At 40.6% G+C, this 15,891-nt stretch overlaps 3 protein-coding genes across 3 annotated transcripts; 2 read left to right on the forward strand and 1 right to left on the reverse strand.

Annotated features, from left to right (window-relative positions):
• Positions 1-495: 495 nt before the first annotated feature.
• Positions 496-3,375, forward strand: LOC126634215 (exocyst complex component EXO70B1). Its single transcript, XM_050304708.1, has one exon. It carries the CDS (start codon positions 596-598, stop codon positions 3,017-3,019), a length of 2,424 nt encoding a protein of 807 aa, XP_050160665.1. The 5' UTR covers positions 496-595; the 3' UTR covers positions 3,020-3,375.
• A 4,214-nt stretch (positions 3,376-7,589) lies between these two features.
• On the forward strand, positions 7,590-10,835 carry LOC126634411 (GRAS family protein RAM1-like). The gene is made up of 2 exons (XM_050304923.1): positions 7,590-8,585; positions 9,714-10,835. The coding sequence occupies exons 1-2, from the start codon at positions 7,590-7,592 to the stop codon at positions 10,833-10,835; spliced, it is 2,118 nt and encodes a 705-aa protein (XP_050160880.1).
• A 1,461-nt stretch (positions 10,836-12,296) lies between these two features.
• Positions 12,297-15,891, reverse strand: LOC126583261 (membrane-anchored ubiquitin-fold protein 4-like). The gene is made up of 4 exons (XM_050247588.1): positions 15,681-15,891; positions 15,302-15,511; positions 13,206-13,376; positions 12,297-12,695 (listed from the first exon to the last, which is right to left on the reverse strand). The coding sequence occupies exons 2-4, from the start codon at positions 15,429-15,431 to the stop codon at positions 12,640-12,642; spliced, it is 357 nt and encodes a 118-aa protein (XP_050103545.1). The 5' UTR covers positions 15,432-15,511; positions 15,681-15,891; the 3' UTR covers positions 12,297-12,639.

Genomic DNA, 15,891 nt, shown 5'->3' on the forward strand with positions numbered 1-15,891 from the left:
TATTATTATACTTGGTGTACCAGACCAATAGTGGTTCAAATTATGGTTTAATACTTAGTTTAGGTAATAAGGTGAAACATTGAAAGGTTGTGCCTATTTTAAAAGGAAATTGTTATTAGAACTTCAAAATTCTCATTCTACACTCCAAATTTTGTATATTTAGAAAGAAAAATACACTTATGAGGAATGTAGAATGAAATTTTTGAAGTGTCAATAACACTTTTGTTTTAAAAACGACCCCAAACTTGAGGGGTGCAGTTTGTAAATAGCCCTAAAAGTATTAATTGAAAAACAAAAACAAAAATCAGAGGATGAGAGACGTGGCGACCACAAAAAAGAAGGAGGGGGAGGGAAAGGCCAGTCAACGGTCAAGCGTTCAGATTTGCAACCACCAAAACACTCGAACGAACGAACACCACGTCCGTACGTTCCCCTCTCTCGCGCCCTTTCCAACGACCATTTCAAACCGTCCCTTAACAACAAAATAAAAATAAAAATTCAGAAATTCAAAAAACAAATAGACAAATTAAAGAGGCGGAGAGAAAGAGACGCAAGCAAATCATTCCGTCCAAAAATATTCCCACAAATTTGAACAATGGAAAAGAACCTTCCGGAGAAAGACGACCAGCCCAAACCCGACGTACCGCCACCGGACTCCTCCTCCGCCGCTGCAATGCCAAAGCCTAATGACGATAACAAGTCCGCTACTACTACAAATCCCGATGGAGACGATCGTAAGTCCGCTGACATAAAGCCAGTTGATGATCAGAAGTCGTCTAATCCAACGGCTGAGGTTCACGATGAGCATAATTCGACTGCAAAGCTTGACGATCCGAATGTTAGTGATGTGAATCCATCTGAGACCAAAGTTTATCAGGGGAACGAAGGTGATGACCCGGATTACGAGTTGAAAAGTTTCAGCAGTATGAGGGTCAATAGTAAGAGGGTGAAGGATTTTAACGCTGAGAATGTTGAAGATCAGAGCGATCCACTTCCGGTACTGGATGAAGACCCGGTTCTGGAACCCGAACCAGAACCGGAAGAGGATCCGACCCTCGACAAGGTCTCGGAGGATCTCGACCGCTGCATCTCGTGTCTGCCTGAATCCCAAAAAAATGAAAACGACGTCGTGGACGGTGTCAGCTTTCCAGATGAGCTTCCGAAGCTGGTGGGAAAGTTCTTGAATCTGGTTGAGGATGAGGTGGTGTCGAAACGCGACTCCGGCGACGCTAAGGTGAAGTGGTGTCAGGAGCCTGAGAACGACGCATTGTTTCTGGATTCTCTGGATCGGATACGGAGGCTGAGCAAGTATCTCTCTTTCCTCGGATTGAAATTCGAAGAGAGTCACGGGGCGTTGATCAACCGCCTCGGAAGCATTCAGCACAGAGCGTTGCTGTATCTGGAAGAGGAATTCAGAATTCTTCTAGAAGAATCTAGAACCTGCACCATCACTGACTCTGTATGCGGCAGCGATCATAAAGACAATAAAGATCACAAAGATAGCAAAGACCATAGTACGAAGGGCGGGAATAATAACAACGACAGCAATAAGCAGCAGGATCAACAAGATCAAGAGAGCAGCGGCGGCGCATTGCCAGATCAGGCTGAGTCGGGTGGCGGCGGAGATGAACTACAAGCCGATCAGTTTCTTGGATATGCTCAAGAGGTGGTGAACAATCTGAACAAGATAGCCAAAGAGATGATATCAGGCGGATACGAAACAGAGTGTTGTGAGGTTTACATGATCTCGAGAAGGTACCTGTTCGGTGAGACTCTGCACGAATTGGGATTAGAGAAGCACAGCCTCGACGACATTCAGAAAATGCATTGGGAATCGCTCGAGAGAGATATCATCTCGTGGGTGAAGGCCTTAAAGGAATGCGCCACTGTCTACTTCTCCGGCGAGCGAAGGCTCGTCGAGGCGGTGTTCGCCGACTACCCGTCGATATCGTCGAGCCTGTTCAGCAATTTGGCTGGAGGAGTGATGATACAGCTTCTCAATTTTGCTGAAGGAATCGCGATATCGAAGCGGTCGGCGGAAAAGCTGTTCAAGACGCTGGACATGTACGAGGCGTTGCGGGAGGTGGTCCCCAAAATGGACACCTTGTTTCCGGTGAACTGCGTGAACGAGCTGAAGCACGAGACCTCCACCGCCCGGACCCGCCTTGGCGAGGCGGCGATTTGTACTTTCTGTGACCTGGAGAATTCGATTAAGGCCGAGACAGGTCGAAACCCGGTTCCGGGAGGGGCAGTCCATCCGCTGACCCGTTACACGATAAACTACCTTAGGTACGCGTGCGAGTACAAGGACACGCTGGAATTGGTTTTTAGAGAGCACTCGAAGATCGAGCGCGCAGATTCGACGAGTGGGCCTCATCGCGGCGAGTACGAGGCAGGGGAGGGATCCGGGAACACCAGTGAGAACCAATCGCCGTTTCACTTGCAGCTGATGCGCGTGATGGACTTGCTGGACTCGAATCTGGAGACGAAGGCGAAGCTGTACAAAGACGTGGCGCTGAGCTCCATCTTCATGATGAACAACGGGCGGTACATCCTGCAGAAGATCAAAGGGTCGGCGGAGATCAACTTGCTTATGGGCGACACGTGGTATCGTCGGCGGTCGTCAGATCTAAGGCAGTACCACAAAAATTACCAGAGGGAGACATGGAACCGGCTGCTGCAGTGCTTGAACCCCGAGGGGCTGAGCGTGAACGGGAAGGTGGCAAAGCCGGTGTTGAAGGAGAGGTTCAAGAGCTTCAACGCGTTGTTCGATGAGATCCACAAGACGCAGAGCACGTGGGTGGTGAGCGACGAGCAGCTGCAGTCGGAGCTGAGGGTTTCGATATCGGCGGTGATGATTCCGGCATACCGGGCGTTCTTGGGGCGGTTCTCGCAGGTGTTTGACGCGGGTAGGCAAACAGAGAAGTACATAAAATTCCAGCCGGAGGATATAGAGACGTACATTGATGAGCTATTTGATGGAAACCCCAACTCCTCCGTATTCAGGAAGAAACCATAAATTACAACAAGAAGAAAGACCCTTTAATGGCAGTAGCAAGCTTGAAGACGAAGCATAAATTAATCGAGGATCAGAATGTGCTTAGCGAGGTGTAATTAATCACGTGATGATCAACCGAACAGGTGAAATGTCCGAAGTACCCAGATCAGATATGGCGTTTAGAAATTTCATATATGCTTTTGTTTATTAATTTTCAATTTTGTATGAACAGTTCTCATCATATTCATTCTTTAAACCAAACCCCTCAGTCCATTTGTTTGTCTAATCCCTTCCTCAATTGCACAGCCCCCACAGGCTCACAGCCTAATTATTAATTAATTAATTATTGTAATTTTTTTGGTTTCTGATTTGATTAATTTTTTACTTTTTGGTTGTTATGTAATTAGAGAAAATTATAACAATAGTTCCTCAACTTTAACTTAATTAGAGTAATGGTTCTCAATTAAAAATTAATGACTATTGGTCTCTTAACAATCAAAACGTGCAACTATGGTTCTTAATTTTCGTCCACATCTTTAAAACTTCTGTTAAAATGAGTCACGTTCCAGCCCCAGTATACATTTTCATGAATACAAAATATATGTTAATTAACCAATCAATCAGGCTCCTTGGATCCAAACTGTACATGCATGAATATTTATATCCCATTCCAGCCCCAGTACATCACAGAACCATACAAGAAAAAAGAAAGGAAAAAAGAAAGCCGATTCCAAGGTACTGGTTTTTCTTTTGATTAAGTCGAGTTCCGAAAACTAAACACGTGTGGATTAAGTCTTATTTTTTCTTCCCACCCTCTCTTTGAAGGTCTGAAGTTCAAGGCGTTTAGGCTGTAAATGCAGAGATTGGCCTGTTTCGATTTGACTGCGATTTTATCTGATGTGGATTTGTAACCAGGAACATTGCATGCAGAAGAACAACTCTACATCAAGCTTGCCTAGCAAGAGGATACAATTGCTGAATCTTCTGCACATTTAATCCCTTCAACAGATGGGATTTCCAACTTGTACACCTCATATCTGTTTGTAGTTCTGTTCACCGAGAACGATATGTGCTCTGAGGTTCTTGGCGAAACCGCTTGGAATATGCAATCGATTCTTACTTCAGCATCTGGTAAAAAAGTTAGTTAGGACGCATAAGTGTGAATTACATGCTTCAGTTTTGTTAGGGTAGCGATTTTTGCAGTATATAGTTTATGTTTATACCATCTGCGCTCTAAACTAAATATTGACGAGTTATGATTTAGCATCACCTAGTAGGAAGTATCTGTATTTGGAGAAGGCGATATACCCTAAACCCTAATTTTTTGGTTGGATGTACGTTGAAGAATTCTAAAGAATTAATCAAGTGATTTTTCAAGCTTAAAACGTAACCTCTATACTATACCGATATGTAGTAGTGAATCATTTTACTTATGGCCTAAACTTTGTTTTCGTGTTATAGAGAAATGTGACGCTTGCAGGGTTCATAGTTTTTATGAATAAAGATGACCATAAATTAACGTCAAAAGGTCAGGTCATTGTAACTTATACTGTAGGTATGAGCTTAAAAGTAACAGACGTCCCTCATTTTTCTCACAACTTTTCAGAGTCCCATATGTCTTTTGGGTCCGGACCCAATTTATACAATTAGTACTTAAATAGTGGCATAATTAGTGATAATAGCCGGAGAAGAAGGGATTTTCGGTAGGGCCTATTAACGTTTTTGTCAACTCTAAAATAGTATAGTTCTTAAAAACGAAAGATAAAAGCCCAAAGAAAGAAAGGATAAAGGCCCAAGGGAAGGAATACCAAGGCTCAACAGAACTAACAGAATGATCTTGAGCGCTATAGACAACCGCTCAACAGTTTGGTTTGCTTGCAAGCAATAAAGCTAAGCGCTTCCTCATAAAGTACTTTCCGATTACTGACTGTAAGTTGGCATACTAACAACTTTATAGCACGAAGTTCTTGAGGCATGTCTACTCGGGTACTAACCCCAGGTCAAGTGGTGCCCAACAACGAGAACATAAACCTATGAAGAGGCATAAAGTCTAACAGATCAAGCACTCAAGTGTGGATTTCCACAAACACCAAGGTTGAGCAAGGCACTCAGTACACGTTGGCCAAGAAAACATGCAAGTGGATCTAAATGAGTGTCACTTTGTTACCATGTGTCGACTAAAGATTGGGAGGGCAACTAGCAGGTCATGTCAACACTCTTGGTTCATTAAATGCAAAGGTGATGGAAAATTCGAGCCCAGAGACTTGGGGTTCATTGGGGGCCCATATAAGGAGGACGAGTGCCCCTTATAACAGGTCGGGTAAAAATAGTGAAAAGAGAGGCTAGAGTATACTGAGCGCTTATTGTGACCTTTGTTAAGTTCTTATCGTTTCAACTCTGAGCCCATCTTGGACTGACCACACTGTTCTTTGTTAACAAGGTTGTCTAATTAAGCATTGTTTTACACTGAGTATTGTGTTTAATCATATGAAGAGATCAATAATGTTTATATAAGATGTGTTTTACGAATGACATTGAGTCACCCACTACATAAGTTTTTTCTCATAGAAGAAAGCTACCAATGGAGTTGACAATTACATTATTTGATTAATGAGGTTTCTATTTGGTAGTGCTTTGACTTGGCCATATGTTTGGGCAGAATATAGACCACGCCAGCAGATCAGTTAAAATCCCGCGTGCCTTGTACTTACATAGATTATGCCTTGTGACGGTAGAAAAATTTGTATGCAACATGTGTCACGTATTTGCAATGTATATTTTACATTAACACGTGATATTGCAAATCAGAGACTCGCCATATGTGAATACGAGACATATATTGCATACAACAAATCGACGCAAGTGTAAGTATTTCTCAAGGACTAGCCATTAACTGGTGGGGCTGCAGACTTATACTCATGTTTAACCATGAACTATATTAATTTGAATTAAATATTGAACTAATAATAAAGCTGCGATACATGAACATGGATACATATACGAAATATGACATGACACGAAACAAGGATACGTCAAATTGACAAGAAGAATTGTTGTATGATCACAAAGAAATACAATACAACACAAGAATACGAGAGAATATCAGTTATCACCGTGTCCATGCATCGTAGTTATAAAGCAAAGACTGCAGACAAAAGAGTATATCGATTTGATGACGATGGAGAGAGACGGAGAGGAGTTTGCCGCTGAAGAGGGCAATGAGGGGAAAGGGGACGGAGAGTTGAGACAAGCACTTCATTCCTTTGGCAAATCCAAGGCTTAGGCGGCGCCACCTACGCCACATCCGACGACTTTGCCAATGTCCCCTTCTTGGCCTCTTTCTTCCTCCCCTCTCTCTTACCGCGTTTTCCCACTTAATTAATTACTACCTACCTCTCTCAAATCATCCCTTTGTCTTTCTCTAAACTCCACACTTTCCCTTATTGGCAACCGAATACTATCTTATAGGTAAACTGCAAGGTTTTTCATATGAACATGGAAAAATAGCATGTTTTAGAGTGGTTTAAGAACTTTTGGGCATTCTTTTTTTATGTGGCGATTATAAGACAAGTTTTATCTGTAAGTCTTTAATAATTCATATCAAAGCCTGATTTTACCATGAAACAAAGAAAAAAAATTGTCTTTCTCTTAAGAGTGGACCAACGAGGACGTTTTTACCTAAATTTTAACATGCAAATCATCCTGTACTCCTCTTTTACAATCGGACCATTTCCTTGTGCCTCTAACTACCCAATTGTACCCATTTACCTTAGAAAAAGTCTAAAGATAGTGAGAGAGAGTGAGAGACATATAATAAGCCTAGGTATCTCATTGTCAATATCCATTTTTCAAGTCCTTTTCGCAATTGCGATGATTAAAAAGCCCTTCGTCCAACCAATGGCCAACAATATTAATTTACATCAAAGTAACAAGAAGATTTTTATTTATTTTTGTTAAGAAGATCTATCACAAGTATTCCAACCTCCTTGTTCTCAGCTGGGCCGGCCCAAGAAAGGTGGGACCCGAACAAACTGAATTTGTCTCTTGTGCTCACCAAGGCCATAGCTAGTGAACATACAGTTAAATCAGGTACAAAAGACGACAAAAGAATGCCCCTAGAAAACAGCTATGCTTGGTACAATGGAGATGAAATGGAGGTAACGAAATCACAACCTACAAACACAAGCCATTCGTTTTATTCGTTTTAATATTTTATCCCTAAATCTCTTTAACCCTTTCTTACACAATCTTGGGCCAACACACAAATCCCAAACCTTAGCTCCTTCTAAACAACAAGTAGAGAGAAAAAAGAGTTTCTACTTTTTCTCTATACCAAAACCAAACTCCTCTATGCCTAGCTAACTAGTCTAAGAGCTCAATTACCACCTTAATGAGAGCTTAGTTAGCTGCTCTAAACCCTAGTTAATTACTCTAACATCGTATTTATATTTTTCATCAGTATTGTTGGGTCGTGTCTTAAGTTCAGTTTGGCCGATCATCCTCTTGAACCCATCATCGCTTGATAGTTAGCTATATATTAATATTTGTGTTGTGGATAGCTAGCTAGAAGGATCAATTGATATTAATCACCATGATGATCAATACTCATTGTGGAAGCATGGGGTCTATCAAGAGTGAGAACTCATGCAGCTCCGACCTCAAACCCCCGTCTCCGACTGAATCCACGACGATGTCTATGTCCATATCAGAATCTAAGAAAATCACAATTCCTCCATCCTCAGAGTTGGATCAGCAGAGCACCCTAACTCCGCCGAGCCTCAACTTTCCAACGCTCAAGTTCGAGCTAGACGATGTTGAAGTCCAATCTCCCGACCATTCCATCTGGGAGTCTTTGTTCTCCGAGCAATTCGAAACCGATTTTATGATCTTGTCGCCCGTCCCAAACAACATGCCGAACTCTCCCCAAAACGGTGGTTCTGCAACTCATCAGAATTACAATTACAATTACGCTCAGTCCATGCAAGGGCAGAGCCTCTCGGGCTGCTCTTCCCCTAGGTTTTCGCCGCACCTCGGAGCATTCAGCAGCACCCATAACCCTAAAGGCAAAGGACTCAGCCCGCTCCGTAGGGTTTTCAACTCTCCTGTTAACCAGTACATGGAGCCGGCTGATCAGAACACGCAGTCACTCCCTGTTCCTGTTTCCATCGAAGACTTCTTGGACGATTATGAACGTGACGGATTCATAGCCGCATTCCCAACAACAGCATCGTCCAAGATATCAGGAAGCTCGTCACAGTCTTACAATCATCACGATCACTTGCCAGCATCATCGACAGTTCCATCCGCCACGTTGGACTGCATGCCGATGTATAACTCTTCGAGGTTTAGTAGATCGGCGAGTGAAGCGTCGTTGGTTACGGCTGGTAATTCTCAGCTGACACAAGAGAGAAGCAGCGGTAGCGGTTATCAGCAGATGAGCGGCGCGCCACTTTCACAACAATTGCAACAAGAACGCATGCAAGAGAAGCAGCAACAGCCGCAAAAACAACACCACCACCAACCCCAACAACAACAGAACCTTCATTATAATATGATGGCGCCTGCTATCCCTATGGCACATGAGCAGGTGAATTTTTGTATCTTAATCATTTAAATTTTGTACGTGCATACATCTTACTTAATTGAACGATGTAAACAAGAAGATACATTATCGGTAAGGGCAGTGCGAGAAATTTTTCATTGTGACGGAAACATGAGTGGTATATCACGTGTTATTATATAAGTGGTAGAAAGTTTAATTTTTTAAGTTACATATTCCACTATTTGTATAGTGACATGTGGTGTACGATCCCGTGTTCCAGTAATATTGAAAAATTTCTCGAATAATGCTAGGGAGACTAGATTTGTAGACAAAATTTTGGAAATTAAAGGACATGAAAGTTGATGATTTGTTTATTATTTAAGTATTAATAAACGTGTTTATTCCTATTAGTGACCCATCATTTAATTTGCAAATTTTATTTTCAAATTTATCTCTCTAACATTATCCTATGGGTAATCTTTGACTATGCATATTGATCATAGGATAATCTTTGACTATGCATATTGACCAACAGAATACTTTGATTAGAATTTAGGGTCACTAATATTTTTGTAAATTATATAATGTGTATAGTTGAATTTATTTTTTTAATTATTAAAGAAAAAATTCAACTTTCAATTACTACATCATCATGTGGCCCACAATACATAGTCTAAATATATGATCTCTCCGGTAGCACTCTTATCAAATTTGAGGCCGACTTCATTTGTTTATTTTTAACAAGATATACTATGACTCTATGAGATATAATGTGTACGAGTCGGTCAACACATTTGATGACACCTATTATTGTTGGAGAAGCTTTTGATTACGATTTGTTATATTATCACGCGTGATATAATCAATTTAATTACCTTTTAATGCATAGATTTATTCGTTAAATGAAAACTTATATTATAATACTTGAATTAATAATATCACGTGACTATAAAATCACATCTAAAAAATCTATTCCCGTGGAACAAACTTCCTTACCATTGTATTATATATTGATAAGATCACAAACATCACGTCCTCAACTATTCATCTGCAGCTGCTTTCACAATTAAATTGTATGCAGCATTTTTGCATAACGTGTACACAAATATTGTACATGTAGCAACCCTAAATCCTCTCATTAATGAATCATTCCATGCACGTATGAATATGCAGGAACAAGATAGCGGGCTCCAATTGCTTCACCTCCTTCTTGTTTGCGCCGAGGCGGTTGCAAAAGAAGACTACATGTTAGCAAGAAGGTACCTCCACCACCTGAACCGAGTGGTGACGCCACTAGGCGATTCCATGCAGCGTGTTGCTTCATGCTTCACAGATGCCCTAAGCGCACGCCTGGCCGCCACTCTAACCACAAACCCTAGGGCTTCCGCCCCACAACCCTTCTCTCCGTTCCCTCCAAACTCGCTTGAAATCCTCAAAATCTACCAAATCGTCTACCAAGCCTGCCCCTACATCAAATTCGCACACTTCACCGCCAACCAAGCCATCTTCGAGGCGTTCGAGTCTGAAGAACGTGTACACGTCATCGACCTAGATATTCTTCAAGGGTATCAGTGGCCGGCTTTCATGCAGGCCTTAGCTGCCCGCCCCAGCGGGGCTCCCTTTCTCCGCATAACAGGGGTGGGCCCCTGCATAGAGGCAGTGAAAGAGACTGGCCGGTGTTTGACAGAACTAGCCCTATCTCTTCACGTCCCGTTTGAGTTCCATGCAGTTGGGGAGCAACTTGAAGATCTCAAGCCACACATGTTCAACCGGAGGATTGGCGAAGCGCTGGCTGTAAACACGGTGAACCGACTCCACCGAGTTCCGGTCAATTACCTCGGGAACTTGCTAGCCATGATCCGTGACCAAGCACCCAACATTGTGACATTGGTGGAACAAGAAGCGAGTCATAACGGGCCCTACTTTTTGGGCAGGTTTCTCGAGGCTTTACATTACTACTCGGCGATTTTCGACTCGTTAGATGCGACCTTTCCGCCGGACTCGGCGCAGAGGGCGAAGGTGGAGCAGTACATATTTGCGCCTGAGATCCGGAACATCGTGGCGTGTGAAGGGGCGGAGCGGACGGAGAGGCACGAGAGGTTGGAGAAGTGGAGGAAGGTGATGGAGAGTAAAGGGTTTAAGAGCGTGGCGCTGAGTGCGAACGCGGTGACTCAGTCGAAGATATTGCTAGGGTTGTATTCTTGCGACGGGTATAGGATGACGGAGGACAACGGTTGTTTGCTCTTGGGGTGGCAAGACAGGTCTATTATGGCTGCTTCTGCATGGAGATGCTGATTTTTTTGCTTCTACGTACACGTACGTGCCTGCTAATTTGTTTTTTTCTTTCTAAATTGGATCAGATTTCCATTTTTTTAGAAAATATTATTTGTCTAATTAAGAAAACCCATGCAAAAAATCCAAAGAAGAAGAAGGTTAGAGAAAACAACGAAAAGGGTTGAATTTGTTTGCTGGGTAGAGAATGATCCTAAGAATATAAAGTCAATATTGATTGATCCCTTGATTCCATTAACTTACTTAAGAATACAAATATTATTCTTTCTGTTGATTAATGAGGAGAAATATTAAATCATTGTTTAATTAATTATTCTTCTTGCTCAATACAGGGTCGCTCCAGCATTGTGTCGTAACCATTGGACTCTGAGATGAGAGATTTTTCAATGACCGTCACACGAGGTGGTATACCACGTGTCTTTAAATAAATGGTGGGATATGTGTGTTAAAAGATTAATAACTTAAAAATTAAAATTTTCTACCACTTACATAAAAACACATGGTGTACCATTCGTATTCCCGTCACAACTAAAAATTAGCCCTCTCAGATCTCATAACAATTGGTAATGGTAAGGTGCGTTCAGGAAGGGATTTTATTATTCATTTCGTTTCTTCTTTTTTTTTTTTTAAAGGAAAAAAAAAGTGAGTGGTGATATTTAATTTGTTACTAATATATATAATTATATATGATATATAATTATTTGATGGCAAAATAGCCAGGCAGATAATCTACTACATCTGTCACAGTCAAACAGAATGCAAACTTTAAAATTGGAAGCAAAGTAGTGTATTTTTCCCTTAACTGTTATTTTGTTTTCTCCATTGTACACTGTTTACCTGTATAAAATTTGGAGTTAAAATAATTTTGAGCATTAAGGCCACAAATAGGTTTTTACTAATACCATTAGGGTAGCCAAGCTTTATTTTAGTTCTCTCCAAGCTTTCGTTAACCCTACATTCACATATTTAGTGCAGATACATATTTGACTGTTAAATTTGATCCAACATAATTAATTAAGTAGTTAAAAATCGTTGGATTAAATTCAATAATCAAATATATGTCAACACTGAATGCTTGTAGGTACTAAAAAAAGATTATTAAGTATTGGTCAAGTTTCAGGGCCTGCCTTAATAGTCGGCAATGCAATAGTATTTGCCCAAACGACCAATAATTGAAGAAATTTTTTGGTATGCCGAAGACATGGCCTAATATAATTCGTTGCAATTTTTTTTTTTCAAATTTCCAACCAATAATGAAGCATAAAAGAATCAAATTTACTCAGCCTTTTTTGACTTCTGACTCGCATTCAAAGAAGCAAAGAAGCAAAGAAGCGAAGGTAAAATCGCTCAGGTTTACAACATTCTCAGAGCAAATTACAGAGGAATCATTCCCAGAACGTTTGACAATAATTATGTTTAGTTACTCATATGATCAAAGCAATTCAACACCACAGCGATCCGATGGACCGACAAATATCGCATCATATTGCCACAGCATCGTATTCTTTCAACAGGAATTGAAGTATAAACGGAGAGACCATTCGATTCACATCAGCATCTTTCGTAAATATAGATACAAGAGCTATAAAAATACACCAAGCACGCGTCCATTTTATAAAACGCCAAGTACTTCACTAATATGCACTGTTACACAGGAATTCCATCCAACAATCGCGTGACGATGGGGGATTGGACTGTGGTACAAATTATTTTCTCTCCAGCTACTCTTAAACATGTTCCAGCAGACCTCAGCAACCCCAAGGCAACCTCACGGTCTTCACCGTGCTTGCCACCACGACTCACTCTCTTACAATATCGAACAAGAACACATGCTTTTCCTTGGGACCTCATCAACCTTCTTCTCTGTTCATGAAAACAGAAAGAAAAAAACATTCAGCAAGTGAAGCTGATATCAACAAATATGTAACGTGCATCACATGTTGCGCGGGAGTCAACCTTTAACACATAATTGATCTCAGCTGAAATGAACTAGAAATCTAGCACCATCATAATATATCAAAGAAAATGGAATCATAAGTTTTCTGCAGGATGCTGAGCGAGGACAATCCTCTAAGGTGCCCGTGATCGCCCAAAAAGAGAATTAGCAATGAGACTAGTTGATTCTACCCGTGCTTTGGTAGTGCCAAGGAAAACAAAAGAACACTTCAAGTTCGTCACATTAAACAAGATAAAGGGACGTAGGAAGAGCCGCTAACCCGTAACAGACCAGCCATAAACAGGGGAAAGAAATATTGGCTGCTAGCCTAGGTCGTAATAGTAAGAAATCTGACCAAAAAGGCATAAACATGTACGCAAAGTACCAATTTCACATCAAAAGAGATATCACACTCAACAATCTAAGATGAAAAATACCTGTTTTTGCTTTCGCTATAGAGGGCTGAACAACAACATGCATGGTGATAATCCCGCTTGGAAGCTCTCCAAATGGTGCTCTACACTGGGCAACAGTCTTGTTGTTTTCCAAAATCTTCCCAGCATTTATCAATTTTATGTCGTTTGCTCCTTTTGGTGCAATCTTTTTATCTAATATCATAGCATTTAAAAAATGTTAGAGGATAAAAATGATGAGCAGATTAAAGTTAAGAAGCATAAGAAAATAATAAAAAAGAAGAAAAGGGGACATGCGTATTGTAACGAAAATTCCTCCACACTCCTGCTCAATATAGTTCACTATCTGAAAGTCATAACGTAGCAGAACTGGTAACATTAACATCAGAGAGAGAAACTTCTTAGCAAATTAAAAATTAAAAAAAAAAAAAAAAAAAAACCAATTGCTGTAAGATTTTGAACACCATATTTTAGAGATTCAGCCACCTTGGTTTGGTATAGGCTTTAGACCTAGTTTGGAAGTGAGGTGCTTAAAGAAAAAGCACCCATGAAAAAAAGCTGTGAGGGTTTTAGGTGTTTGGTAAACTGAAAAAAAAGGACTTATTTTAGAAGCTGCTGTGAGAATAAGCTGAAATCAAAGGAAAAAGCTGAAGCTGCTATTTGTAGCTTTGGAAAACTGGCTTTTTTTCGAAGCACACGGAGCTACCGTGCTTCTTTAATGAAAAGACTCACTATCAGACTGCTTTTTTTTTCAAAAGCACTTTTACAAAAAAGTTTACCAAACACTCAGCTGATTTATTTCACAGCCGCTTATTCTCACGGCACACCCGCTTATTCTCACAGCAGCTTTTTTTCAAAGCACAGCAATACCAAACCAGCCCTTAGACTGAGGAGATAACTTACACCTATAACTTTTACAAGATAACCATTGAGATATATACACAAACCCCATGGTTAAACATTTAAAGCCCATGTGTGCGAGAAACGTCTAGTGAATTGCAGACAAGTCCACTACCTCCTCAAACCACACACTGGTACTAGAATGAAGCAACAAGAAAAAGCACATCAATAATAACTATAAGTTTGTTTTACATACTAAGTAGTAACATAAAGGACCCAAAAGCATGTCTTCTCATTATAAATCTCAGGTATGCTAAAGAAAGAAAGCGGCCTATTATAGGATTAAACAGATCCTTATCACAAATCGTCAAAATAAGCACACAAAAAAAACATTGCCTTCATAAGCATGAAGATCAAGACAAGTTACACAGTCGTGTTCTAATCACTTAGGCGGACAAAGTCTGCCGGACTAATGATTCAGCCCAACCAAGATGTCATGAAGAATAATCCTATAAAAATGGTTTTCATAGGCACCATTATCTGGGTCCAACGATTGGAAGTGGCTTTAACTGATAAAAATGCTTCTATTTCAAAAATAATTCAAGCAGATCCGTCGGTTCATATCTTCTTCTTCAGAAAAAATATAAACACAAACCTACTTGTCTAAAAGTAACTTCTCTGGTCCATGGGAAACAAATCATAGCTTTCCAACTTTCATTCATATCTTCAACTGCACTTCTAAATTCTCGCTTCCCACATGCTTCAAACAGAAAGCAAGCGGTGGTGTGCCAATATAAATTGAAAGTTTGAACACAGCTTTTCCAAGTTCAATGTGAAAACTATATTTAAATAAAATCTGGAAACCAGAACTTCACAAATACAAAACACCTGAAACAAAGAGCTACCAGAAACAACAGAAATATTTTTGTTCAATGTATATATAATAAAATTTTATCTCAACATCCGAATGTGCTACGATTCATAACTTGATTGCTTGGAATCAGGGAACCCAATTGAAACTGAAACAGATCAACTCCGAAACATCGCACATTTCAAGAGTGTTAACAGAACTCAACCCCTTCTGTAGAATTTAAACTTAACAAAAATTACGAAACGCCAGCAAAATCTGCACCTGAAAAGAGTAGGTCTTCACCAACAGAATGCTTCAACTAGAAATATCCAAACGAAAATTGGATAACATTGAACCCATGAGAGTGGCATCCACTACTAAAAGTAAAAACTTGCAAACAATCATCAAATGCGAAGTGGAGGTCACTGACCTTTTGGCCACTCGGCCACGATTCTCTCCTTGAGCATTGCCACAGTGGACGCCGGCGAGTACCGGAACGGGCCGATATCCGATCCATCATACAGACGGAACTTGAGCTCCACCAGGTCCTCCTCCGGCATTTGAAAAAAGCTCAAAACTTTCCACACCAACTCAACCACGCAACCCCAAAACGCTTCCACTCCAATACTCTGTTTACTTCCTGACCACCAAAAAAAAACACCCAACGTAATCACAATTTTGATAATCCCCCAATAATTAGCTCATTTTATCACTGCATTAGTACTGGACAATTCTTCATTTTTTCAGGAAACAAAAACAGATAAAATCGCCAATTAATCCGTAATTATCGGAGTAATCAGGAAACGTACCGAAAGGAAGACGCGGATTGGGCGAAAGGGAGAGCTTTGTTGCTTTGCCTCTGCGTGTCCGATTAGGGTTTTCGGCGAGAAGAAAACTTCAAGACGCGATCTTGCCTCTTTGGGATATTTTCTCGAGCAGAAGTAGAAGAAAAATAATTCAATTTTATTTTATTCGGAAGCAATTGCTTTCGATTTTTCTAATTTTCTCGGGACGAAGAGA

This window comes from Malus sylvestris, chromosome 9, assembly GCF_916048215.2.
Source record: "Malus sylvestris chromosome 9, drMalSylv7.2, whole genome shotgun sequence".
NCBI lineage: Eukaryota > Viridiplantae > Streptophyta > Magnoliopsida > Rosales > Rosaceae > Malus > Malus sylvestris.